The sequence below is a fragment of the Hyla sarda genome, chromosome 5, assembly GCF_029499605.1.
Source record: "Hyla sarda isolate aHylSar1 chromosome 5, aHylSar1.hap1, whole genome shotgun sequence".
Taxonomy (NCBI): Eukaryota; Metazoa; Chordata; class Amphibia; order Anura; family Hylidae; genus Hyla; species Hyla sarda.
This window is the reverse complement of record NC_079193.1, coordinates 41247323-41273176: the sequence shown is the minus strand read 5'-3', so window position 1 is coordinate 41273176 and position 25854 is coordinate 41247323. Positions and strand designations below refer to the sequence as shown.

General features: G+C 42.1%; 1 protein-coding gene across 6 annotated transcripts in view; it reads left to right on the top strand.

Moving 5' to 3' along the window:
* LOC130273096 (uncharacterized) overlaps positions 1-24949 on the top strand; it is a 219481-nt gene extending 194532 nt beyond the window's left edge. For all 6 annotated transcript variants that reach the window (XM_056519343.1, XM_056519344.1, XM_056519342.1 and 3 more), the window contains 3 exons: positions 8069-8607; positions 16558-16624; positions 22428-24949. In XM_056519343.1, coding sequence (XP_056375318.1) covers positions 8069-8607; positions 16558-16624; positions 22428-23947 — 2126 coding nt within the window. In that variant the 3' untranslated portion in view covers positions 23948-24949. The remainder of the gene's footprint in view (positions 1-8068; positions 8608-16557; positions 16625-22427) is intronic.
* Positions 24950-25854: the final 905 nt, after the last annotated feature.

The following is a 25854-nucleotide window of genomic DNA, read 5'->3' as shown; positions in this document are numbered from 1 at the left end:
GTTGCACAAAAATTTGCACCAATATATTGCCAAAAAAAAATAAATGCAGGGCCTTGATAAATTCCCCCCATTGTCCTCATCTCATGGAGCTTTATGCCAGTGCTTTTTAAACAGTGTGTCTCCAGCTGTTGCAAAATGACAACTCCCAGCATGCCCTAACAGCCTTTCCCCATAGGGCACTATTACATGCAATCTTTAGATATAGCTACTGATCAGTGTTATTGGGGCTCCATTAGTGCAGCCTGCTATGGCTTTCTGCACTAAAGGAGTGCCTGTTGGACGGCGAGAAGGCAGGTAAGGCACTCCCACTGTCCTCTCAGCTGATCGGGATCCCACGATTTTACCACGGTGAGCTAGCCGGCAAGGTTATTTCCTGCATTTATATGTAGCAATCAATCTTGATCGCGGTGTCTAAAAGGTTAATGCAGGGTATTGGTCTGTTCTGCGACGTCTGACATTAACCATGGGTCCGTGGGTTTTCAGCAGCTGGTACCCTCCAGGTAAGTAAGCCCTGGAAAAGAGAGAATCGTAGTGGAGCGGCACATGACGGGGGATGATGGCCAGGCAAGGAAAGGGTTAATAGAGGGGGAATGCAGAGTGAGGAGTCATGGGGAAGAGGAAGTAGGAGGAGCAACAATGGGGGTTTATAGAGTGAGGGAGGAAGAGGAGGAGTCAGTTGGCATATGGGACCTATAACACTGCAAAAAAAATAAAAAGTGTTAATAAAGGTCATTTAACCCCTTCCCTAATAAAAGTTTGAATCACGCCCCTTTTCCCATAAAAAAATAAAGCAGTGTAAATAAAAATAAACATATGTGGTATCGCTGCGTGCGTAAATGTCCGAACTATGAAAATATATCGTTAATTAAACCGCACGGTCAATGGCGTACACATAAAAAAATTCCAAAGTACAAAAAAGCGCATTTTTGGTCCCTTTTTATACCATTAAAAAATGAATAAAAAGTGATCAAAAAGTCTGATCAAAACAAAAATGGTACCGATAAAAACTTCCAATCACGGCGCAAAAAATAAGTCCTCATACCGCCCTGTACATGGAAAAATAAAAAAGTTATAGGGGTCAAAAGAGGACATTTTTAAACGTATACATTTTCCTGCATGTAGTTATGATTTTTTTCCGAAGTATGACAATATCAAACCTATATAAGTAGGGTATCATTTTAACCGTAAGGACCTACAGAATAATGATAAGGTGTCATTTTTACAGAAATAAGCACTGCGTAGAAACAAAATGCCGTTTTTTTTCTTTGTTTTTGTAGCACAATTATGTTTTTTCTCGTTTCGCCGTGAATTTTTAGGTAAAATGACTAATGTCCCTGCAAAGTAAAATTGGTGATGCAAAAAATAAGCCATAATATGGATTTAAAAGGAAAAACCATGCGTCCTTAAGGGGTTAAAGGAGTATCCCAGGATATGTTTTTTCTACAGCCTTTAAGCCCATGATGCCAAGTTATAGACTGGAGGCTATTGGCGCAAATTTTTGTGTCCGAATCAATTTGTGGATCTGTTGCACAAAAATTTGCACCAATATATTGCAAAAAAAAAAGTGCAGGACCTTGATAATTTCCTCCTATTGTTCTCATCTCACTAAGCTTTATGGCAGTGTTTTCCAACCAGGGTGTTAACAACTACAACTCCCAACAAGTCCGGGCATGCTGAGAGTTGTAGTTTTGCAACAGCTGGAGACACACTGTTTGTAAAATACTACTTTATGTCCTCCTAAGATGAGAGAATAAGTAGAGAGATACAAACCATGACATGGCATGTGGTTCCGGTACAGCCATGCCTGTTTTGGCAGCCTTGCAGTCAGTGTTTGAGGGTATTTGTCTGCCATCCAGTGTATCATAGTCCTATTCCGAGTCTGACCTGCCCCTGGTATCATGTGAGGCACGTCTGTTCGGTATATAGAGTGTTTTTTTTGAGAGCATATGTTCCTAATAGCCGCAGGGCGTACATGTGCAAACAGATGTTTCTCATCTCTTTAACTTACAATTAGATGGTCACTTAGTGCTAGGATTACATTTTAGGGAGCCGAAGATTAAACTGTATGTACACCGGAATATAAATTAGTCAATTCACTTTCCAAAATTTGAGACTTCATGGTGGCGGAGGGTTGTACTTCCCTTTGTATTAAGTTTCTGCCATTATATGATTCCCAGTTTTCATTACCTGGTGTTCTTATATAACAGGAGTCATTGGGGGAGATTTATCAAATCCTGTGCAGAGGAAAAGTGGTGCAGTTGCCCATAGCAACCAATCAGATTGCTTCTTTCATTTTCCACAGGCCTCTAAAGAGGCCTGTGGAAAATGAAAGAAGCAATCTGATTGGTTGCTATGGGCAACTGCACCACTTTTCCTCTGTACAGGTTTTAATAAATCTCCCCCATTATGATTCTCAGCAAAAGTTGTGTAGTGAGGCGATGGAATAAAAGGGGTACTCCGCTGCTCAGCGTTCGGAACAAAATGTTCCGAATGCTTTGATCTGGCGCCGGGGACTTGTGACTTGTGACCCTCGTTACATCACGCCATGCCCCTTCAATGCAAGTCTATAGGAGGGGTAGTAAGGCGGCTGTTACGCCCCCTCCCATAGACTTGCATGGAGGGGCGGGCATGATGGCTAAAGGGGGCGGGGCCGTGAAGTTACGAGTCCCTGGCGTCGGATCTAGGCGTATGGAACATTTTGTTCCGAACGCTGAGCAGCGGAGTACCTCTTTAAGGCATTACCCCACCCTCTTGTTTGTTAAAGATATATTCCAGCCTTTGCACTCATGATGCCAAGTTATAATACTATGTAATACACTTCTATTACCTCCAGGCGTTTTGCACTGTTTTCATGCACAGGACCCACACCCGGAAGTGCTGTAGTGCAAGTCTTTATATTACTGCTATATCTGACCTTTCCCAGCATTCCATGTGGCCAGAGAAAATATGTCACATGGTCTCCAGGGGGCGTAGCTATGCTGTAGTGGGTGGGTTGATTGTAGGGTGGAAGTAAAGCTATTCACCCACCCACTGCAGCATAGCCACGCTAATTTTGGCAGGAACATAGGGGGTTATTTATATATTGGTCTTTGGCTAGATCATTTTTGTTGTTTGTCTGGATGTATTTTTTTGGGCGGTGCTGCTCCAAATTTATCATATTGTCGCAATGGCCATGATAAATTTTCGCGCAGATCCGCACATCCGCTCCCAGATGCTTTTCTACCGCTGCTTTCAGATCATGTCTATACTACTTCTGAGGAGCCTGTTTGTCTATGTGTTTGGCTTTATGTGTTTTAGTTTTAATATTAAGGCAAATTAATGTCTAACAGAAGGTCTGCAAAGCGTCTCCCTCACATATGAGTAGCGGTTTACATTGCCACAAGCCAGGAAAAAAAAACTTTAGTGATCGAGAGACGGAGGTTTTAGTTGAACAGGTAATTTTTTTTTCCTCTTTTTACCTTTCACTTTTTATTTTATTTTGTTAACATCACTTTGTTGGATATTTTGTTAAACTTGGGCACATGAAATAGTTCGATTTTGGCCATTGTTAAAAATCTTATTTTATTTTTTTTACTTTTTATGTCTTTAAATGTTCTTATTCTCTACCTTTTATTCTCTCTCTTTTTCTATCTCTCTGTCTCTCTCTCTCTCTCTCTCTCTCTCTTTTTGACAAATAGACGGGAGTAATAATCTTTTTTAGACCTGATTGAGAGGTGGTCTAGATTGTGTTTTTTTGTTTTTTTTTGCCTTAGTTGCAGCTAAATTTGTGCAAAAATCAAAAACATTCATGTTCATAATTTCTTGACCACTGCATCCGTCACTTCAAAAAATAGTCTAGCAACACCAAAAATTCTAATTGACGGATTTTAGAACTAAGAAAAAAAATGCAAAAATACCTGCAAATAGCGCAAAAAAAAAAAACCACAATATAAAAAATGTAGAACAAAAAAGCCCAAGAACACAATGATAAATAACTCCCATAGAGTGTTTGGCCATCAGCTATCTTATAGAGTACCTGTCATGAGGAAAAACTTTTGACATGTCCTAGCAACATGGAAAAACTTTTGATCGGCGGGTGTTTAGGCCTTCACCCATCAGGAGAATGAAGCAGGAGAAGACCACGCTGCCACATGCTCCTCTTCCTGCCAGCCCCCCCCGCCTGTGTCTTGATAATGTGAGAAGGAGCTGGGAGAAAAGTGCTGAGTGCAGACTTCTCCCGGGTTGTTCTCCTGATTAGTGGAGGTCTGAACACTCAGATCCCCGCCGATCAAAACTTTTGACATGTTGCTAAGACAGTGGTCATTTAAGTGTGTGACAAGCTTTAGGCTACCTGTCCATTGCTAGGTTTTCAGCCTCGTACAGTTAAAAATGTAAAAAAAAAATTGCATTATTTTTTTCTCAACAGCGCCACATCTGTCTATAGGTTATGACTGGTATTGCAGTTCAGTTCCATTTGTTTTAACAGATATAAACTGAAATACTATAGAAAGACAAGGTTTTTTTTCTGAGAAAAAACATACACATTTTGATGATTTTAGACTCCTTGAAATATTATTTTGTGAATCAAACAGGGACTTATGCCATTGCTATTTGCTTGAGACTCACCCACCCGCGTCTACTATGCATCATAGAATAGAGCAAGGCACAGAGAAGGATCAGTTTGCTGGCTTTTCTATACGGAGAAGAATTTATATTCAAATCAGTTTTTTCCCCAAGTGGTTTTCCCTTTAAAAAGTCAGTATTTCACTCTAACTATGAGTGTTGGAAACTGACTGGTATTGCAAGCCATGCCAGAGATCTTTCCATATTGAAAGAATACCTATCTGCAGACAGCTGTTTAGTGGTTGTTTCCCCTGATCAGTACAGAGCAGGGTGCCGGCTAGTGAGAGGCCAATCATCGTGTGACTAAAAGGGTAATGTTACATTCTCAGTCAGGTAACAAGACTCCTAGTTGGGGCTGAAACACTAACATTAAAGGGGTACTCCGGTGGAATTTTTTTTTTTAAATCAACTAGTGCCAGAAAGTTAAACGGGTTTGTACATTGAATTCAAGTAGAGGAAACAGACATGGTCGCACATCCACAATTTGTATTTTGATCTAATTGCTTCTCAGCATAAATTCAAAAACGAACAGGTTGTTAGTATACATTTTGATCAAAAGGTAGAAGCCCACTCACCACGTCAAGGCCACCTATTTCAAGTGGGTCCCTAACGTCCCTAGCATAAAATGGTGTAGCATCGGGCGGTGACCACCACCGCCGCAACACCAGTGCCCACAGGGGGAACAACCCACTGCCAGAGCGGCCCCAATGCCACTCAAACAAGTCTCTGGGCCGCACCTCCCCACAGACACGGTGCCACGGCAGGGACGTTGGGGACCCACTCTAAATAGGTGGCCTTGACGTGGTGAGTGGGCTTGTACCTTTTGATCAAAATGTATAACAACCTGTTAGTTTTTGAATTTATGCTGAGAAGCAATTAGATCAAAATACAAACTGTAGATATGTGACCATGTTTGTTTTCTCCACTTGAAGTCAGATTTGTAAATTACTTCTATCTAAAAATCTTAATCCTTCCAGTACTTATTAGCTGCTGTATGCTCCAGACAAAGTTGTGTAGTTATTTTCGGTCTAACTATACTGCTCTCTGCTGCCACCTCTGTCTATATCAGGAACTGTCCAGAACAGGAGAGGATTGCTATAGGGATTTGCTCCTACTCTGGACAGTTCCTGATAGAGACAGAGGTGTCAGCAGAGAGCACTGTGGTAAGACTGGAAAGAACTACACAACTTTCTCTGGAGCATACAGCAGCTGATAAGTACTTGGAGGGTTAAGATTTTTAGATTTAAGAAAATAGTTTTCCACCAGAGTACCCCTTTAAAACCCACTTGGAAAAAGTGGTGTGAGAGCAGCTTTATTCCTAGAAATTCAAGTGGAGTGCCAGTACGTGATGGGTCGGCTGAGGGGAATATGGTGCGGGCCCGTGAGTCTTGTCCACATAACCAGCAGATGCCCATTGCTATCAGCATCAGACATCTGCCGGTGATTTTATTGGGAGGTTTTCCCAGGAATGCATTTAAACGGATTTAATGTTTTACAAGCATCAAAATGGCATTGCAAGAAGTTATTTAGTCTAACATTTATAAGTAATGTAAGTAAAGTGAGAACGTGTCATTTATACACAAAGAAATTAGGAAGGTCAAAGATTGCAGAAGGCTTTGTATACTAACTCTTGGGCTGCATGTCAACTTTGCCGCAACACAGTATGCGCAACAATACTGATGTGTAGCCCTAGCCTAATACTCCCCCTCCCATAGACTTGCATTGAGGGGGCGGGGCTTGACATCACGAGGGGGCAGGGCTATGACATCACAAGCTCCCAGTGTCGGCACCAGCATTTGGAACAGCAGTGGAGTACCCCTTTATTCTTTAAAGTGTACCTGTCAATTAAAAAAACATGCCCTGGGGACATGTCAACAGTTTTTTTGGTCGGATGATTGTTCAGACCCTGACCGATGACGACCATGTATGATGGTTCCATAGACTTATAGTAACAGATCACGTGACACAAGGAAGAACATGCTAAGACTGTACTTCTCCCAGCTCATTCGTGTGATGACCAATAAAAACTTTTTATTTATCTCCACAACATATCAAAATTATTTTTATTTATTTATTTTTCTATGGCAGGTAAGCTTTAGGGTAGGGTCATACACGCTGTACTTTGCTGCGTATTTGCTGCTGTGTATTTTTCTACCCATTGAAGTCAATGGGTAGCAAAGCCAGCTGCGGAAAAAATGGGGCAAAATACGGCACGTGTGACCCTACCCTTGAAGAGTATGGGTTCTCTTCCAATCATTTTTGGATACATTTGCTATACTGTATCTAAAGCAAACAAAAAAATTGGCAAAAAGCAATTGGCAAAAAAAACATAAACCTTCGTATTGTTTTGGTTATAGAGTTTGTATGCAGGTCTACAAACTACAACCACTTGTATGTGTTATTTGATTCCATCTAACAATATCTTGCATGTAATTGCATGACACATCCTTGGGTTGTGTATTTTAATAAGTTTCAATGAAAGTTTTTAACATGACTGACGGGATTTTACATACCGTAGTTACCACGGGAGAATATATATACACCCCCCTAAAACTAATTTAACCCCACCCCCTGTTATCCCTCCAACCACCCCATTCCCCATAAAGACTCGTACACCAGGGTTGGAGAAATGGGCTTCTTAGACCGTTTATTAACATCATTATAGAACAGTATAAATATTATAAATAACATTATAAACATAATCAACAAAATTATACATAACCTGTCAGAAATGACAAGAAGGGTCCCCGGAGGTCTCAACTGTATCCAGAACATCACCAAAACCTGGGGCACTAAATGTTCTCTTACCCTTGGCCGCAGCTCCCAGACCCAAGGGCACCTGCTTCGCTTAGTGCCTGTTACCATCAAAACTCCTGGGGCCCGTAACTACCACCAGGAGGACCATTGCAGCTGTACCATAACAACTGGCAAACTCATTTCCATTACCATACTCTAAATAATTTTTTAACCATTAACACTTCCAAGGACCCTTAAACCTGCCCCAAGACCAACTAACCAAAAAGAAGGGGGTGGGGGGTGGGTGGGACTTCTTCTCCTGGCTTTCCCACCATTGGCTAGCTCATCCCCTACCAGCCCTTAAATACCCCTGGGACTCCACCCCTAACACCTTCAAACACCCCCACTAGCTAACTTTCTAGAGGGGACACCACCTTTTAACCCCCCCCCCCTTAGAGCCAGTAACCCCTAACTCATTTAACCCCTTAGGTCCCAATAAAACCCCCGTCAAGCGGCTACTCCGCTAGGGCTTCACCCCCCGCTCCGTTAGCTCTCAGTACAGTAAATCCACGAATGTACAAAGGATATGAATTTTAAAGGTTATTCCAACATGCCAATGTGATAAAGAATCAGGAAAAGAACAAAAATAGAAATATAAATACGGTTCTTGGTTTGAACCATTATAGTGGTCATTATAATTGTAAAATTTTGATAAAATCCCATGTTTTAGGAGAGAATGAAGTCCCATCAGAAGATGCTTTGATTCTCCAGTTGCAGATGGCCAAAGGCCAGGAGAAGTTTGTCGAGTCATTGAAAAGTCAACAAAAGACCATAACAGATCTACAGCAAAAACTATCAGAGCAGCAGAGCCTACTGGTTAACCAGCAGCGAGAAATTATAGAGCAGCAGAGGAGAATGTACGAGCAAATGGACATGATAAAAATCCAGTACAGCATCCTGTTTGACACCGTGAAGCAGATGTCCTTCCAGAGTCTACAGGAGGACGTCCAGCAGTATTTTGAGGCACACCTACAAGGATTGCAGAATCAGGTTCGGAACCATCTTCAGAAAACATACTCTGTGCATAAGATGGATGTGGATGCCAAAGTGATCGATGTGGAGGATCATCTACCCGAATGTGGCGTCTGTGAAAGTGAAGAGTTTTGTGACTTTCAGAAAAACCCTCCTGCGTGTGCGAAATGTACAATGTGTCCGGCAGGATTCTTCCAACTTTCTGATTGTTCGGAAAATGTTGATCGAATTTGTCAAGTAAGTAAATGCAAATCATAAAATGTTGCAGTATCTTGTAATCCCTTTATCAAGTCCAAAGCGACGGCCGTCACGCCCCCCTCCATAGAATTGCATTGAGGGGGTGGGATGTGACATCACATGACGGGGTGTGATGTCACGAGGGGGCGGGCGTGAACGCGGAATCCCGCACACAGCGTTCAGGAACTCAATGTTCGGGACGCTGGGGAGCGGAGTAACCCTTTAAAGATTTACAGACAATGAAAATACAGCCAAACTTCTTTAAAACAACCACCAAAAATGACATTAAAGGGGTACTCCGCTGCTCAGCATTTGGAACAAACTGTTCCGAACGCTGAAGCCGGCGCCGGGAGCTCGTGACGTCATAGCCTCGTCCCTTAATGATGTCACGCCCCACCCCCTCAATGCAAGTCTATGGGAGGGGGGGGGGGGGGGGGGTGACGGCTGTGATATTTCATGTGATATGAAAAAAAGAGGGGTGACTGGGATGGGAAATGGGTGTGAAAAAATTAGCCTACATACTACCAAAATTGCGCAAAATATCAGATAGACCAAATATCACAAACAATTTATTAAACAATAAAAACAGCTACTGGGCTCTAGTGGTGTAAACCAATACAGGGGGAACACATGAAAATAATGCAGAGAACAAAGTGAGTCTATTCCTGAATGTGCTGTAGGATACACACCATAGGGGGAGATTTATCAAAACCTGTGCAGAGGAAATGTTGCCCAGTTGCCGATAGCAACCAATCAGATCGCTTCTTTCATTTCTAACAAGGCCTCTGCAAAATGAAAGTAGCGATCTGATTGGTTGCTATGGGCAACTGGGCAATTTTCCTCAGGACAGGTTTTGATAAATCTCCCCCTATAAGTGAGTTATCACCGTCGTCACAGTGGGCACTCACTAGTAGGGTTGACACCTTTCTTGCAAAAGAAATACCGGCCATGCTAATTTGCATAATTAATTATATATGCGTGACATCACAGGATAGATATATGCGGGGGAAACTTTGTCCTATTCTGACCCCTATAACTTTTTTCTTCCTCCTTATACGGGCCTGTATGAGGGCTCATTTTTTGTGCCCCGATCTGTAGTTTTTAACAGTACCATTTTTGTTTTCATGTGACTTTTTAAATCGCTTTTTTTTAATTAAATTCAGGAGTTGCAGTTAGTTACTAACTACAACTCCCAGCATGCCCTGATACACCCTGTGGCTCAGCAACTGCCCCAAACAAAAACTACAACTCCCAGCATGGTGGCACCCTCTGTAGCTGTGCACCCCTCCCTGTTTTACAGGAGTTTTTTTTTAAATTGATAGTGGATCCAGCGTGTCACCCAGTCAGAGACCATATGCCCAGCAGAGGTGAGTGAAATAAGTGTTAGGCTAAGTTCAGACTACGGAATTTCCATCTGCAATTCCGCTTTGAAATTGCAGGCGGAAATTTCGCTTGCTAAAATGCATAGTGTAGTGAATGGGTTTCCGTTCCCAAATTCACACTTCGGAATTTGTGAAGCAGAATTTGTGAACAGAAAATCCGCTTGGAAATTTCCTCCTGAAGAATGGCGTTGCTCTTTCTTCAGGTCGGAAATCCGCTCGGAACACATTGCAGTCTATTGGAGACTGCAGAGTCCGTGCGGTCCTGGCGCTGACTGATTCAGTCGTCGCTGGCCGCACTCGGAATCTCCGGACGGAAATTTTCTGCCCAGAGATTCCGTAGTCTGAACCTAGCCTTAGGGTCCCATCCGAAATGAGGCCACCTCCGCGTGGTGGACGGGGGACAGGTTTTGATCAAAAAGTGCGCAAAGAGTCTCAATTTTTGGAGCAAGAGAGCTGCTGCAACCTTCTTTTTTTTGTATATAGTGTAGGTCAATGTTTCCCAACCAGGGGTGCCTCCAGCTGTTGCAAAACTACAACTCCCAGCATGCCTGGACAGCCTTTGCCTGTCCGGGCATGCTGTGAGTTGTAGTTTTGCAACAGCTGGAGGCTCTCTGGTTGGGAAACACTGGTATAATATATGGTGCGACGTTCCGGGAGTTGAAGGATTGGTCGGATAAATACCAGCCATTGCATTGACGGTATTTTTAATAAAAAAATACCGGCAGGGTGGCCAAAATACCGGCCAGGTGGCAACCCTACTCACAAGTGTGGTTGCAGCTGTTCAGAGAAAGAAAGTTTAGGAATAGTACAGACGATCCTGTACTGCAGAGCGCTGATGTTGTTGATGAAACTGATAGTGCTTGTCACTGGTGGCTGAGGTCTCAGGCTGGCTTTTCAAACTTGGTCAGGCGCTGCCGATGTTAGGATGTCCTCGCGAGGGGGCGCACGAACAGGAAGAGATTCAAACTTATAGCTCCAGAGTCAGATGATGGTTGCAGACTAGGGTTGCCACCCGAATGGTATTTTACCGGCACAGCCGGTATTTTGGCCACCCTGTCGGCATTTTTATATTAAAAATACCAGCAATGCAATGGCCGGTATTTATCCAACCAATCGGGAATGCAGGGAGTTGTAGTTTTGCATCAGCTGGAGGCACCCCTGGTTGGGAAACATTGACCTATACTATATACTACTGTATAGTCCAACATGCTGGGAGTTGTAGTTTTCGTTTGGTGCAGCTGCTGAACCACAGGCTGTATCAGGGCATGCTGGGAGTTGTAGTCAGTAACTAACTGAGACTCCCGAATTTAATTAAAAAAGCGATCATAAAGTCACATCAAAACAAAAAAAGTACTGTTAAAAACCACAGATCGGGGCCCAAAAAATGAGTCCTCATACGGGCCCGTATAAGGAGAAATAAAATAACTTACAGAGGTCAGAATAGGACAAAATTTCCCCCGCATATGTGTATCCTGTGATGTTACGCATATATAATTATTTTTTTATATTTTATTGAAAGCCGAGGTACGTGCTCTCAAATCACCCAAGTGCAAGTAAAAAGTGCAAGTGTTCACACAAAAAACCGTGCACGAGGATGCGGTCTATCACAAGCCCTTCTCCGAAAGGAGAGAGGCCCCCCAAAAATAAATAAGTGGATGTGCGCAGTGTGTAATACTGCCCGGACATACGACCGGATCTATAAAAAATTCCCCGATCCTAGCCGGAAGGCCGGGATACTAAGGGTGAGTGCCCAGAAGAGTGAGAGAAGAAGTGCGTCCTATGTGAATTCCAGCACCCTGGGGGTCACCACTCCCAGGGCACTTGTGCACCTCGGCCTTCACTCTACCCGGACCTTAAGGCCAGATCCAGCAGGGAACAGGTCTCATCGGGGATGACTGCTGTGCTATCCCTGGTACACCCGTCCTACTGTGTGGTTCCCCATCCTGCCTTGGTGGTCTTCCACACCGCCAACTAACAGGAAGGGTACTACACTTGATCTTAGGCAAAAGACCGAGAAGCGATATGTATCCTGTGATGTTATGCATATATAATTATGCAAATTAGCATGGCCAATATTACTTTAGCAAGAAAGGTGGCAACCCTACTTGTGAGTTCCCACCGCGATGACGGTGATAACCGATGACGGTGTAACAGCACATTCAGGACGGAACCACAATAGACTCGCTTTGTTCTCTGCATTATTTTCAATCTATTTGTGTTCCCCCTGTATTAGTCCACACCACTAGAGCCCGGTGGCTCTTTTTATTCATTAATAAATAAGTTTGTGATAATTGGTCGATCTGATATTTTGTGCAATTTAGGTAGTATTTAAGCTCATTTTTCAACATCCATTTCCCATCCCAGTCACCCCTCTTTTTACATATCACATTTACTTACATAGTCTCCCCTATATATCATTCTACATATTTATAATTATATATACCTACAAACGCCAAAGGCGTCCCGCAATGTAACCGCAACACCAAATAAAATTCAAAACAGTATATGAAATGTATATTTTATTGATAAAAAGACATAGATCTAAAAAAAAAAAGTACATAGTAGACAGAATAAAATAAATATATATCAATAAATATTTCTATGTCTTTTTATCAATAAAATATATATTTCATATACTGTTTTGTATTTTATTTGGTGTTGGGGTTACATTGTGGTATGCCTTTGGCATTTGTAGGTACTATTACTCCTACTTTTATTTGGAGCCATATTTTTAGGACTTTATAGGTCATATTTATAATTATTCCACATTCACACAATCTTATACTACTCCATTTCACATCCATTTCCCCATACATATTACATCCATACTAACACATCAGATCCCTGAGCGCTTTGTCCAAACTTTTTATTTATTACGTCTTTTGCCTCTGCAAATTATTGGTGTAAGCAGTCGGGGTCTATACCGGACAGACAGAGTTCACCTATCATCTTACTTTCTGTAGGATTGGTGTTCAGGGGTATTTGCTTGTTGATAGTGTTGACAATCTAATGTGCTTGGATAAAGCCTGCTTGTTTCTTGATGTCTCATTTCGGCATCCCCCATGTCAAATCGACTAGGGTCAAGAAATCTGGTATATAAACAGGTGTTTGATGAAGTTTAAAGGGGTACTCCGGTGGAAAACATTTTTTTTTTTTTAAATCAACTGGTGCCAGAAAGTTAAACAGATTTCTAATTGACTTCTATTAAAAAATCTTTACCCTTCCAGTACTTTTTAGCAGTTGTATGCTACAGAGTAATCCTATTGTACACAACAGGTATGGTCCTGTACACGACCGAAATTCATATAGATCCTCTTTGCAACAAAACAATATAAATCACCAGCTGACCGGTACCAGTGAAAGAGGTGCCTAAAATATACCTTTTATTTCCATTCTTAAAATTAATAAAAGCAACACATATGTGAATATTGTGCTTGTATTATGTTAGAAAATACCAAAACAAGAGAAGAGAGCTGTTAAGATATATCTAGGGAGTGCTATATTGCTGAGACATAAGCACCTCCCAGTTTTTATTTGAGTATAATTATTGCAACTCAAATAATTAGAATTACTCCCTTAGTCATCCATTACGGGTGACTAGTTCACCCAATGCGTTTCTGTCGCCTTTTTAAACGACGTCATCAGGGGAGTTTAACAGAACATCAAGAGTTACTAAAAAGATATATGCCAATGACCCATCAGACAGTCAGAGATTACTTATAATTCCTCTCCACTACTGCCAAAAATGCTCTCAATCAAGGGGATATAACAAACCATATGGGTATGCCCCTTTAAGAATTGAAGTCCTCAGCCAGCAGGGGGTTTTCCTTATAACCCTCCAGCTGGTGTCCAGTTCTGAGTCTTCATATAGAGTTAATCGGCAGCGCACTCTCGCAGTGGCGAAGAGACCGGCTGACTTCCAGCTGGAGGGTTATAAGGCAAACCCCCGCTGGCTGAGGACTTCAAATCTTAAATGGGCATACCCATATGGTTTGTTATATCCCCTTGATTGAGAGCATATTTGGCAGTAGTGGAGAGGAATTATAAGTAATATCTGACTGTCTGGGTCATTGGACTCTATTTTGGCATATATTTTTTTAGTAACTCTTGATGTTCTGTTAAACTCCCCTGATGACGTTGTTTAAAAAGGCGACAGAAACGCGTTGGGTGAACTAGTCACCAGTAATGGATGACTAAGGGAGTAATTCTAATTATTTGAGTTGCAATAATTATACTCAAATAAAAACTGGGAGGTGCTTATGTCTCAGCAATATAGCACTCCCTAGATATATCTTAACAGCTCTCTTCTCTTGTTTTGGTAATTTCTAACATAATACAAGCACAATATTCACATATGTGTTGCTTTTATTAATTTTAAGAATGGAAATAAAAGGTATATTTTAGGTATGCTACAGAGTAAATTCTTTTATTTTTGAATTTCTTTTTTGTCTTGTCCACAGTGCTCTCTGCTGACACCTGATGCCCGTATCAGGAACTGCCAGAGCAGGAGAAAATCCCCATAGCAAACTTATGCTGCTCTGGACAGTTCCTGACACGGACAGAGGTGCCAGCAGAGAGCACTGTGGACAAGACAAAAACGAAATTCAAAAAGAAAAGAACTTCCTCTGTAGCATGCAGCTGCTAAAAAGTACTGGGAGGGTAAAGATTTTTTAATAGAAGTCCTTTACAAATCTGTTTAACTTTCTGGCACCAGTTGATCACTCCGGGTCGGTCCCGGCTATCAATAGGATAGGATCGGGACCCTGGGCTAATAGGGCGCGGCACAGATCGTTGTGCTGCGCCCTATTAACCCTTCAGATGCGGTGATCAAAGTTGATCGCCACGTCGAAAATGAAAGTAAAAGCTGTGTGAATAAAAATAAAAATAAACATATGTGGTATCGCCGCGTGCATAAATGTCCGAACTATAAGAATATATTGTTCATTAAACCGCACGGTCAATGGCGTACACGCAAAAAAGTTCCAAAGTCCAAAATAGTGTATTTTTGGTCACTTTTTATAACATAAAAAAATTTATAAAAAGCGATCAAAAAGTCCGATCAATGCAAAAATGGTACCGATAAAAACTTCAGATCACGGCGCAAAAAATAAGCCCTCATACTGGCCCATATAGGGGTCAGAAGATGACAATTTTAAACATGTAAATTTTCCTGCATGTAGTTATGATTTTTTTCAGAAGTGCGACAAAATCAAACCTATATAAGTAGGGTATCATTTTAATAATATGGACCTACAGAATAAAGATTTTTACCGAAAAATGTACTCCGTAGAAACGGAAGCCCCCAAAAGTTACTAAATAAAACTTTTTCTTCAATTTTGTCGCACAATGAATTTTTTTTCCGTTTCGCCGTGGATTTTTGGGTAAAATGACTAATGTCACTGCAAAGTAGAATTGGTGGCGCAAAAAATAAGCCATCATATGGAATTTTATGTGCAAAATTGAAAGCGTTATGATTTTCAGAAGGGGATGAGGAAAAAATGAAAATGCAAAAACCGAAAAATGCTTAGTCCTTAAGGGGTTAACAATGTAGAGCTGGAGCTTGCTTGTTATTTTCTATGAACCCAGCCAATAATCTACTGTCTATGGCAGTGTTTCCCAACACTTTGGATTTATTTCCCAGCATACATACAGGTGTCTGCCAGGTGCAACTTTCTATTTCCCTATTAAAATAGCATGCGTGCTCAGCCTAGACAAATGTGCATGTTATTGGGTAACTTTGACAGTTAATAGTCACCATTTGTTCGCAAGCTGGGTTATTTCCACCCGAATAGTATTGAGAATTTGTAAGACTCACCCTAGAAGCTATCAGAATGACTCTGGTCTAAAATCTTGATATTTATCATCCATATTACTTAGTTGAAGAAAAGTGGAACATATTAATAATGCCATGGGTAACATATTGGCCCTCATTTACTATTGCAAACCTGACATGTTTTGTCGGGTTTTGCGCCAGATTCTGTCGCACTGCGCCAGAAATTCTGTCTGCGCCAGATCTTGCGCCAGAATTTGCACCAGAATTGAAAAAACTCCAGACTAACTCTCCACTTTGCTAAGAAAACCCGAAAAAGGGTTGTGACTGCCAGTAAAAGGGGTGTGGTCTCCAAAAAGGGGCGTGTTCCCGACATTTTAACAAAAAAACACATATTTACTAAGGTTTCCACGTAAAACGTGGTGGATTTGAGATGAGGAAAACCAGACAGATCAGAACATGTGTAAAAAAGCTAAATGTAGGGAAAGTGGAAAATGTAGGGAAACCTTAGTAAATACCATGGAAAATAAATTGTAGGGAATTAAAACCCACAAAGAAACCTACACAACACTCTTAGTAAATGAGGGCCAATATTTATTCTTTGTTCTAAGTACAACATTTTCATGGATGGGGCAGAAGTTTGTATATATTGCTACAAAAGACCTTCAGGAACTGGCTAAAGGCAAAATTGCATTTACCCCTGTATTTCTCTACTGCCAAAAAAATAGTGGCCAGCGCAAAATGTATGCAATATCACATCGGTTGTTTGGGAATAATTTTATTTTGTTGTATTTTTAGGACAGAGATGAGTGCATGGATTCACCAGGTATCTGCGGAGAGAGGATAAAATGCTTAAACACACCAGGTACGACCTTGTATGTATACTTTAGTATAATAGATACTCTAAGGGTGCGTTCACACGCTAGTAACTAGCAGCGGGTTTTCCGCAGCGTATTTGAAAGGGACGGGCTCTTCTCGGCTGTCCATAGCAGATTGTCCGCGGCGGAATTTACGCTGCGGAAAATCCGCCGCAGTCCCTACTGACTTCAATGGGGCTTGTGGCCGCGGACAATCTGCTATGGACAGCCGAGAAGAGCCCGCCCCTTTCAAATACGCTGCGGAAAACCCGCAAAAACAACGCACCCTAAGGGCATTAAAGAGTACCTGTCACCAAACTAAACTTTTAATATATTGTTCCTTATGTAATTATAAGACACTTAACTATTTACTTGCGGTTAAAATTCTCAACCTTTATGGGGGAGATTTATCAAAACCTGTCCAGAGGTAAAGTTGCTGAGTTGCCCACAGCAACCAATCAGATCGCTTCTTTCATTTTTCACAGGCCTTTTCAAAAATGAAAGAAGCAATCTGATTGGTTGCTATGGTCACCTCAGCAACTTTACTTCTGGACAGGTTTTGATGAATCTCCTCCTATATGTTTGTAAAGGGGAACTCTGGTGGTAAAAAAAAAATGTTTTCAAATTAACTGGTGCTAGAAAGTAAAACAGATATGTAAATGACTTCTATTTAAAAATCATAACCCTTCCAGTACTTATCAGCTGCTGTACACTATAGATATACTACAGAGAAATGTAAGAAGTTCTTTCCAGTCTGACCTCAGTGCTCTCTGCTGACACCTCTGTCTGTGTCAGGAACTGTCCAGCATAGGAAAGGTTTTCTATGGGGATTTGCTTCTAATCTGGACAGTTCCTGACATGGGCAGAGGTGTCAGGAGAGAGCACTGTGGTCAGACTGGAAAGAATTTCACAATTTTCTCTGTAGTATACAGGAGCTGATAAGTACTTGTAGTCTTCAGATTTTGAAACAGAAGTAATTTACTAATCTGTTTAACTTTCTGGCACTTGTTGATTTGAAAACATTTGTTTTCTACTTGTTTCCACCGGAGTTCCCCTTTAATGTGATTCCCTGTTTGGTCTCCTCCCGGCCTGGCAGGAGACCAAACTCAAGTGCGTGCGGGACATGGTGAGGCACAGCTCTCGCAGGCTTCAGTGACATTGCGCCTGCTGGGGAACACCCATTTTCTCCTGCCGGGAGCTCACACAGTGGGAGCAAGGGGAAAGGTATGATACACAGCTTTTTAAAGCTCGGAAAAATATTTCTATGGTCAGGAGGGGTGTTAGGAGTACAGTGGTCCCTCAAGTTACAATATTAATTGGTTCCAGGACGACCATTGTATGTTGAAACCATCGTATGTTGAGACCAGAACTCAATGGAAACCTGGTAATTGGTTCTGAAGCCACCAAAATGTCATCCAAAAATAGGTATAAGTGAGGACTAAAGAAAACCAAGTAAATAACTAATACAGATAAAGCAAATCCTTACACATAAAAGTAAGAAAGATCTGCTGGGAGCTGTAAATCACTGTCTATGTCAGTGTTTCTTAACCAGGGTGCCTCCAGCTGTTGCAAAACTACAACTCCCAGCATGTCCGGACAGCCTTCGGCTGTCCGGGCATGCTGGGAGTTGTAGTTTTGCAACAGCTGGAGGCAACCTCTTTGGGAAACACTGGTCTATATTGAGGACAGAAGCTTCTTCAGGGTTCTGTACAGAACACGCAATGTCCTAAAAAAAAGTAAAATGGAGCCGCCATTACCTGGTGTCCAAAGGATCAGCTAACCCTGGTACAAGTAAAGAGTACAGAACATGTAATACCTCCCTGTAGTGTAGGGGGCGCTACCAGACACCAGTCAGTGCATACACTTCAGTAATACAGGTAAAGAGTACAGAACATGTAATACCTCCCTGTAGTGTAGGGGGCGCTACTAAACATCAGTCAATGCATACACTTCAGTAATACAGGTAAAGAGTACAGAACATGTAATACCTCCCTGTACTGTAGGGAGGTGCTACCAGACACCAGTCAGTGCATACGCTTCAGTAATACAGGTAAAGAGTAGTACAGAACATGTAATACCTCCCTGTACTGTAGGGAGGCGCTACCAGACACCAGTCAGTGCATGCACCTTAGGACTACAGGGGTTTTACCAGTGAAATGTCCATTCTGATTGGTCGGTTCTTCCAGCCATTGACACGTTTCGCAGATTCCATAGCATTGCATGTTGAGTCCGGTTTCAAGTTACAATGGTCCAGAAAAGACCATTGTATGTTGAAACTATTGTATGTTGAGGCCATTGTAAGTTGAGGGATCACTGTAGTTAGGGAATATAATCTGAGTTAGTTCAGAAAATATGGTTTGATGACAGGTACTCTTTAAAAGTATCTCCACGTGTCGTATTTCAAACACATGCATATGGCATTTTTTATGTTTATTATCTAATACTTTGAAGACCCTACATTTAGTTAAAAAAGATGCCGTTCAGGTATATATCAGACTTAGGCCAAAAATCTGACCTGCATATTTGAAGTAAACTTTTGTGCCTCTGCTGCTTTCTGTAAATGTACATGATCTCTTTGTGTGTTTGCTGAGTGGGTGGACTGTTACTGTGTCATGGTAGAGCTGTGCTATGTACTTTGATACCCCTACTCCTCGCATACACACTAAGGTAGAGTTGTACAGTGATCCCTCAACTTACAATGGCCTCAACATACAATAGTTTCAACATACAATGAATGGTCTTTTCTGGACCATTGTAACTTGAAACCAGACTCAACGTACAATGCTAATGGAATCTGCGAAACGTGTCAATGGCTGGAAGAACCAACCAGTCGGATGGATATTTCACTGGTAAGAACCCGTGTATTCCTAAAGTGCATGCAGTGACTGGTGTCTGGTAGCGCCCCCTACAGTACAGGGAGGTATTACATGTTCTGTATTCGTTACCTGTGCCAGGGTTAGCTGCTCCTTTGGACATCAAGTGAGGGCGGCTCCTTTTTCCTTTTTTTAGGACATTGCGTGTTCTTTAACCCCTTAAGGACTCAGGGTTTTTCCGTTTTTGCACTTTCGTTTTTTCCTCCTTACCTTTTAAAAATCATAACCCTTTCAATTTTCCACCTAAAAATCCATATTATGGCTTATTTTTTGCGTCGCCAATTCTACTTTGCAGTGACATTAGTCATTTTACCCAAAAATGCACGGCGAAACGGAAAAAAAAATCATTGTGCGACAAAATCGAAAAAAAAACGCCATTTTGTAACTTTTGGGGGCTTTCGTTTCTACGCAGTGCATATTTCGGTAAAAATTATACCTTATCATTATTCTGTAGGTCCATACGGTTAAAATGATACCCTACTTATATAGGTTTGATTTTGTCGCACTTCTGGAAAAAATCATAACTACATGCAGGAAAATTTATACGTTTAAAAATGTCATCTTCTGACCCCTATAACTTTTTTATTTTTCCACGTATGGGGTGGTATGAGGACTCATTTTTTGCGCCGTGATCTGAAGTTTTTATCGGTATGATTTTTGTTTTGATCGGACTTTTTGATCACTTTTTATTCATTTTTTAATGATATAAAAAGTGACCAAAATACGCTTTTTTGGACTTTGGAATTTTTTTGCGCGTACGCCATTGACCGTACGGCTTAATTAATGATATATTTTTATAGTTCGGACATTTACGCACGCGGCGATACCACATATGTTTATTTTTTATTTTTTTTACACAGTTTTATTTTTTTTATGGGAAAAGGGGGGTGATTCAAACTTTTATTAGGGAAGGGGTTAAATGACCTTTATTAACACTTTTTTTTTACATTTTTTTTGCAGTGTTATAGGTCCCATAGGGACCTATAACACTGCACACACTGATCTCTAATGCTGATCACTGGCGTGCATTAACACGCCTGTGATCAGCATTATCGGCGCTTGACTGCTCCTGCCTGGATCTCAGGCACGGAGCAGTCATGCGTCGATCGGACACCGGGGAGGCAGGTAAGAGCCCTCCCGGTGTCCGATCAGCTGTTCGGGACGCCGCGATTTCACCGCGGCGGTCCCGAACAGCCCGACTGAGCAGCCGGGTCACTTTCACTTTCACTTTAGAAGCGGCGGTCAGCTTTGACCGCCGCTTCTAAAGGGTTAATACCGCACATCGCCGCGATCGGCGATGTGTGGTATTAGCCACGGGTCCCGGCCGTTGATTAGCGCCGGGACCGACGCGATATGATGCGGGATCGCGGCGCGATCCCGCTTCATATCGCGGGAGCCGGCGCAGGACGTAAATATACGTCCTGCGTCGTTAAGGGGTTAAAGGACCCTGAAGAAGCTTCTGTCCTCTACATAGACCAGTGTTTCCCAAAGAGGGTGCCTCCAGCTTTGGCAAAACTACAACTCCCAGCATGCCCGGACAGCCTTCGGCTGTCCGGGCATGCTGGGAGTTGTAGTTTTGCAACAGCTGGAGGCACACTGGATGGGAAACACTTAAATAGACAGTGATTTACAGCTCCCAGCAGATCTTTCTTACTTTTATGTGTAAGGATTTGCTTTATCTGTATTAGTTATCTACTTATTTTTCTTTAATCCTCACTTTTTCCAATTTTTGGATGACATTTTGGTGGCTTCAGAACCAATTACCAGGTTTCCATAGAGTTATAGTCTCAACATATGATGGTTTCAACATACAATGATCGTCCCAGAACCAATTAATATTGTAACTTGAGGGACCACTGTATAGTTGAAAAACGTTTGCCAAACACAGAAATGCTTAAAACTTGCTTTTATTGAAGTCCCGTCGAACTGAATATGGGGCACGGGCGATTTGCGCTTCTCATCACTATGCAGCCAAAATGGCCAGCCCCCCCCCAAACTCTGCATTCAGTTCTATGCGACATCCATCCAAGTTTTAAACATTTTTGTTGTTTAAAGTAGAAGTGTACGAGTGTGCAGCAATGGTGTGGATGAAATAGGTAGTGCTGGTATTTCCTGATCTTCAGTTTAGTAGAGTACTGCAGCTGTCTCTCCCCTCTCCCCCATTGCTGGTAAAGAAAGTTTGTGAATTGTAAAAAATGGGCAGTAGCTAATAAGATCTTTTCACATCTTTCATGTTATGTGAATTATGCAAGCAAAATGATAAAAACATATAATAAAGTTATAGAAGTATACTGTTTCAATACAGGAGGGGACGGGTACTTTTTCCGATTATTGTGTAATTTCGGTAACATCATTCAGCTTTTGAACATTGTGATGATCAGGAAAAGCACCCATTCCCTCCCATCTGGGAACAGTACAGTGACCCCCCGACCTACGATGGCCCCGACATATGATGAAATCGACATACGATGCTTTTTTATGTAGGGGCCATTGCATTAAGTGCTATCCGACAGCGTCAAATGCTTAAGCTGCTGCCGGATAGCAGTGTAATGTTCCCCGTGTGGTGCGGTAAGTATTACTTACCCCTCCACGATGCTCCGGGGTGCCCTCCGGGTCCAGCCCTGGTCTTCCGGTGTCTTCTCGGCCCTCTCCGATGACCTCAATACGCTGCTGCGCACGCCATCCAATGGGAATGGCGTACGCAGCGGCGTAATGACGTCGCTACGCAGGCCCAGTAAGGCCTTGCGGAAGACAGAAAAGGACCGGAGAAGACAGAAGAGGAGTGTCGGGGAGCAGAACAGGTAGGGCTTATACTGTTTGCTGGACAACCCCTTTAAATTATTCTGTAAAGGAACATACGTGAAGTTATTGCATGCTGGGACAATGCTCAGTACCTTGCTTTTCCCTGTCTAAATATATCATATTGCAATTTCACTAGGTGGCTTCCGGTGTCTTGGGGTTGCTGAAAAGGATGCCGCTTTAGGCATTTGTGGTGACCAATACTTCTTTAACAAGGAACTTCAGGAGTGCCAAGCCTGCTCTGAGTGTGAAGAAGGGGTTGTTGCTTTTGCCTGTACTGCCGATAGTGATACAGTCTGCACGACTGTCAGTGAAAACAAATTATCGGAATCATGGTCAGCCAGCCTTTCTATGCCTGCACCTAAAACACCCAACTCCCAGGTCTACCCAGGCCTCAACTTAAAGATCAAAGAGAAGATGAATTGCGAAATCTTGTCTCCTGAAGAAAATCGAGTGGTCTTCAAACAACATGGTTTGCTATGGGCGGATCTGAACTTTGCAGTAAAACATAACTGCAGGAATTTTCTTCAGCTGTCATTAAAACTTAACAACAGTGAAGAAGGTTTTGAGATAAGTGGTTCACGAATAGAACAGCCAGAAGGAAAATACTTCCAGAGCACGAGCGTAAGCTGTGCAGCAGAGGTCGAGCCAAGTCAAACTTTATGTGTGGTTCTAAAAAGCCCCAACCAGTTCTGTAACCAGAGTAAAGACTTACATGTTTATGAGCTGAACACGCCACTTAGTTTATTTTGGCTGTCTCATGACACGGGTGCGGTGGCCATGAGTGCTCAGATGTCCACAGCAATGCATTACCAAACTAACTATCGGCCTACCTTTAAGATTATTTCTGTGTCGGATCCCTATATGGTAAGTCTGTCTCACGATGGAAGAAGTATTAAGCTAACAGAGTCCGGCGTGGTGAAATATGTTTTTCAACAAGCCTTATATTCGATGGGTCCGACCTGTGTCCGCGAAGGTTTTAATCTGATTTTTTACCTTAATAGGAATGGCACAAATTCTGAGTTATTGCAAGTCTTTAAGTCTGGGGTGAATTACAGAGACACATCCATCTCGGGATCTGGAGCAACCAAAGTTAACTCTGGAGACATAATAAGTTTTGAGGTTCTTTCACCTGCTCAATGCAACGTAAGATATTTCGGAGAAAATTCAGGTATTAGCATGTTAAGTCTTCTCTGGATTCCGACAGCAATTTCTACCGCTATTACGGCCTCGGTATCCAGTTCTGGACTACCCACAGGAGCAGTGAGAAATAAAGTCTTGAGTTTCCATCTTGATTTGCCCAATGATAAAATAATTCAGCTCATTTCTACAGGCCAGTTTGCCCACAAATATTTCAAGATTGCCGAAAATGGAGGCATCAGTGTATCTTTCAACCTGAAACTGATCCATTCATGCAATGTTGTTAAAGTGACAATAAGTACACGGATAAGTGACCAAGCACAACCAACTGTGGTCGCCCAGCAAATCGGTGGGCACATGCCTGAAGGAAGTCAATGGACTAGTGTGGCTCTACGGTCCTCATTTCATGTTAAAAATGGCACAATGTTATCCGTTTCACTTGACTGTGTCCGTGGCAGAATCAACCAGATTGCTCATGACAAAGGGACTAATTTGTCAATCTTATGGGTTTCATCATAGAGCAGCCATACTTTGGTAGACCTGACACTTTATCTTTGAATAAGGCCCAAAAATAGGTCACTTATGGCCAGATTTAGCTTCCACAGTTTGTACTGTACTGCAAGTGTACTCAATGAGGAGAGGAGAAAAAGCTGCTGACAGACAACTCCTGATTACGAAATATTATGCATATGAAATTCAACATATCTGATTCTTCTCTCCCCTAAGTTTTTTTTTTTTTTTATGTGACAGTAATGCTTAAAAAGGGATATCCAGCTTTTAAAAATGCATCCCCTAGGCACAGGATAGTGGATCTGTGTCTGAAGTAGGGGGTTTGAGTGTTGGGACCCCCCATGATCTCCAGAATGACACCCAACTCACTGGTCATGGCAGTGATGGACCGTTCAGTCAAGCATTGGACACAGCTGTGCCTCACCTCAGTTGATGATTGGCTGAGCAGCCTATCACTGCCGAGACCAGGTAGGGGCCTGGAGGGAAGATTCCTGACCTGTTCTGGAGATCACAGGGGTGTGTGTGTGTGTGGGGGGGGGGGGGGGACACAGACCACCACAATCTGTCATTTATCCCCTATCCTGTGCATTTGTTTTTAAAAGCTGGATAACCACTTTATGTTCTACATTCTCACTTCAGTGAAAGGCCCAATCTGGAAGTAAACAGCTAATAAAATGGAGTGCATGCATTTTTCTAAATAAAAAAATGTGCAATTAAACTCTACATCTTGGGAACACATTAGTTATAGCTGTTTAATTACAAAGGTACACATTAGCTTATGAAAGTAAAGCTGGCTTTTATAAAATATTTGTTTTTGTAATGGAAATACTAACTAGGTGACAGAAGGATTACACAATATTAGGAGCAAAAAAATGTACTATATGGTTAAAACATTTGTTAAAGAGAACCATTCAGCTCCCTCATGCTATATAAATGCTGACCAGAACCATTTGTGCTAAAGGGAGCTCTGTAGCTCAATCTGTAGTTGAGTGGAGTTAAAAATACAGCATGTTTCATGGAGGGGGCATGGTGTGATCTCACAAAGGGGCGTGGCACAACATCACGATCCATGCTGCAGGAACCCAGCGTTCTAAACATACTGTTTAGAATGCCAGGTGCTGCATGGAGATCACGGGGAGTTTAAGCTGCAGGACTCCCACAATCAGATATCTTATTCCCTATGCTTTGGATAGGGGATCTTACTCTGCCCTAGAAATCTTATCCCCTATCCAAAGCATAGGGAATAAGATATCTGATTGTGGGAGTCCTGCAGCTTAAACTCCCCGTGATCTCCATGCAGCACCTGGCATTCTAAACAGTATGTTTAGAACGCTGGGTTCCTGCAGCATGGATCGTGATGTTGTGCCACGCCCCTTTGTGAGATCACACCATGCCCCCTCCATTCATGTCTATGGGAGAGATTGTGATGACCCTCCCATAGACATGAATTTGAGGGGGCATGGCGTGGCAGGAACCCAGCATTCTAAACATACTGTTTAAAACATTGGGTGCCGCACAGAGTTCGCAGGGGTACCAGCGGCGGGAACCCCATGATCAGACATCTTATCCCCTATGCTTTGGATAAGGGATAAGATATCTATGGGGCGGAGTACCTCTTTAAAGATCCTGGCTAGCATTTATATAGTATAAGGGAGCTGACTGGTTCTCTTTAAAAACAACTATAAAGGACTTGAGAAACTTTTGTAAGAGGAAGTATTTTATGGGGAATCAGGCCTGTTTTGCTGGCACAAAATGGTTCCACCCTTCATATATCTATTTCTGTAAATGCTTAAATATATATTTATCTTTTATAAGAAAGTATTGTTGTAATGCATTCATTTTTTTGGTTGATTCTATAAATTAAGGACTTATCCACCTAACAGCTCAGTGTCTCTATATGTATAGAGGAAAAATAT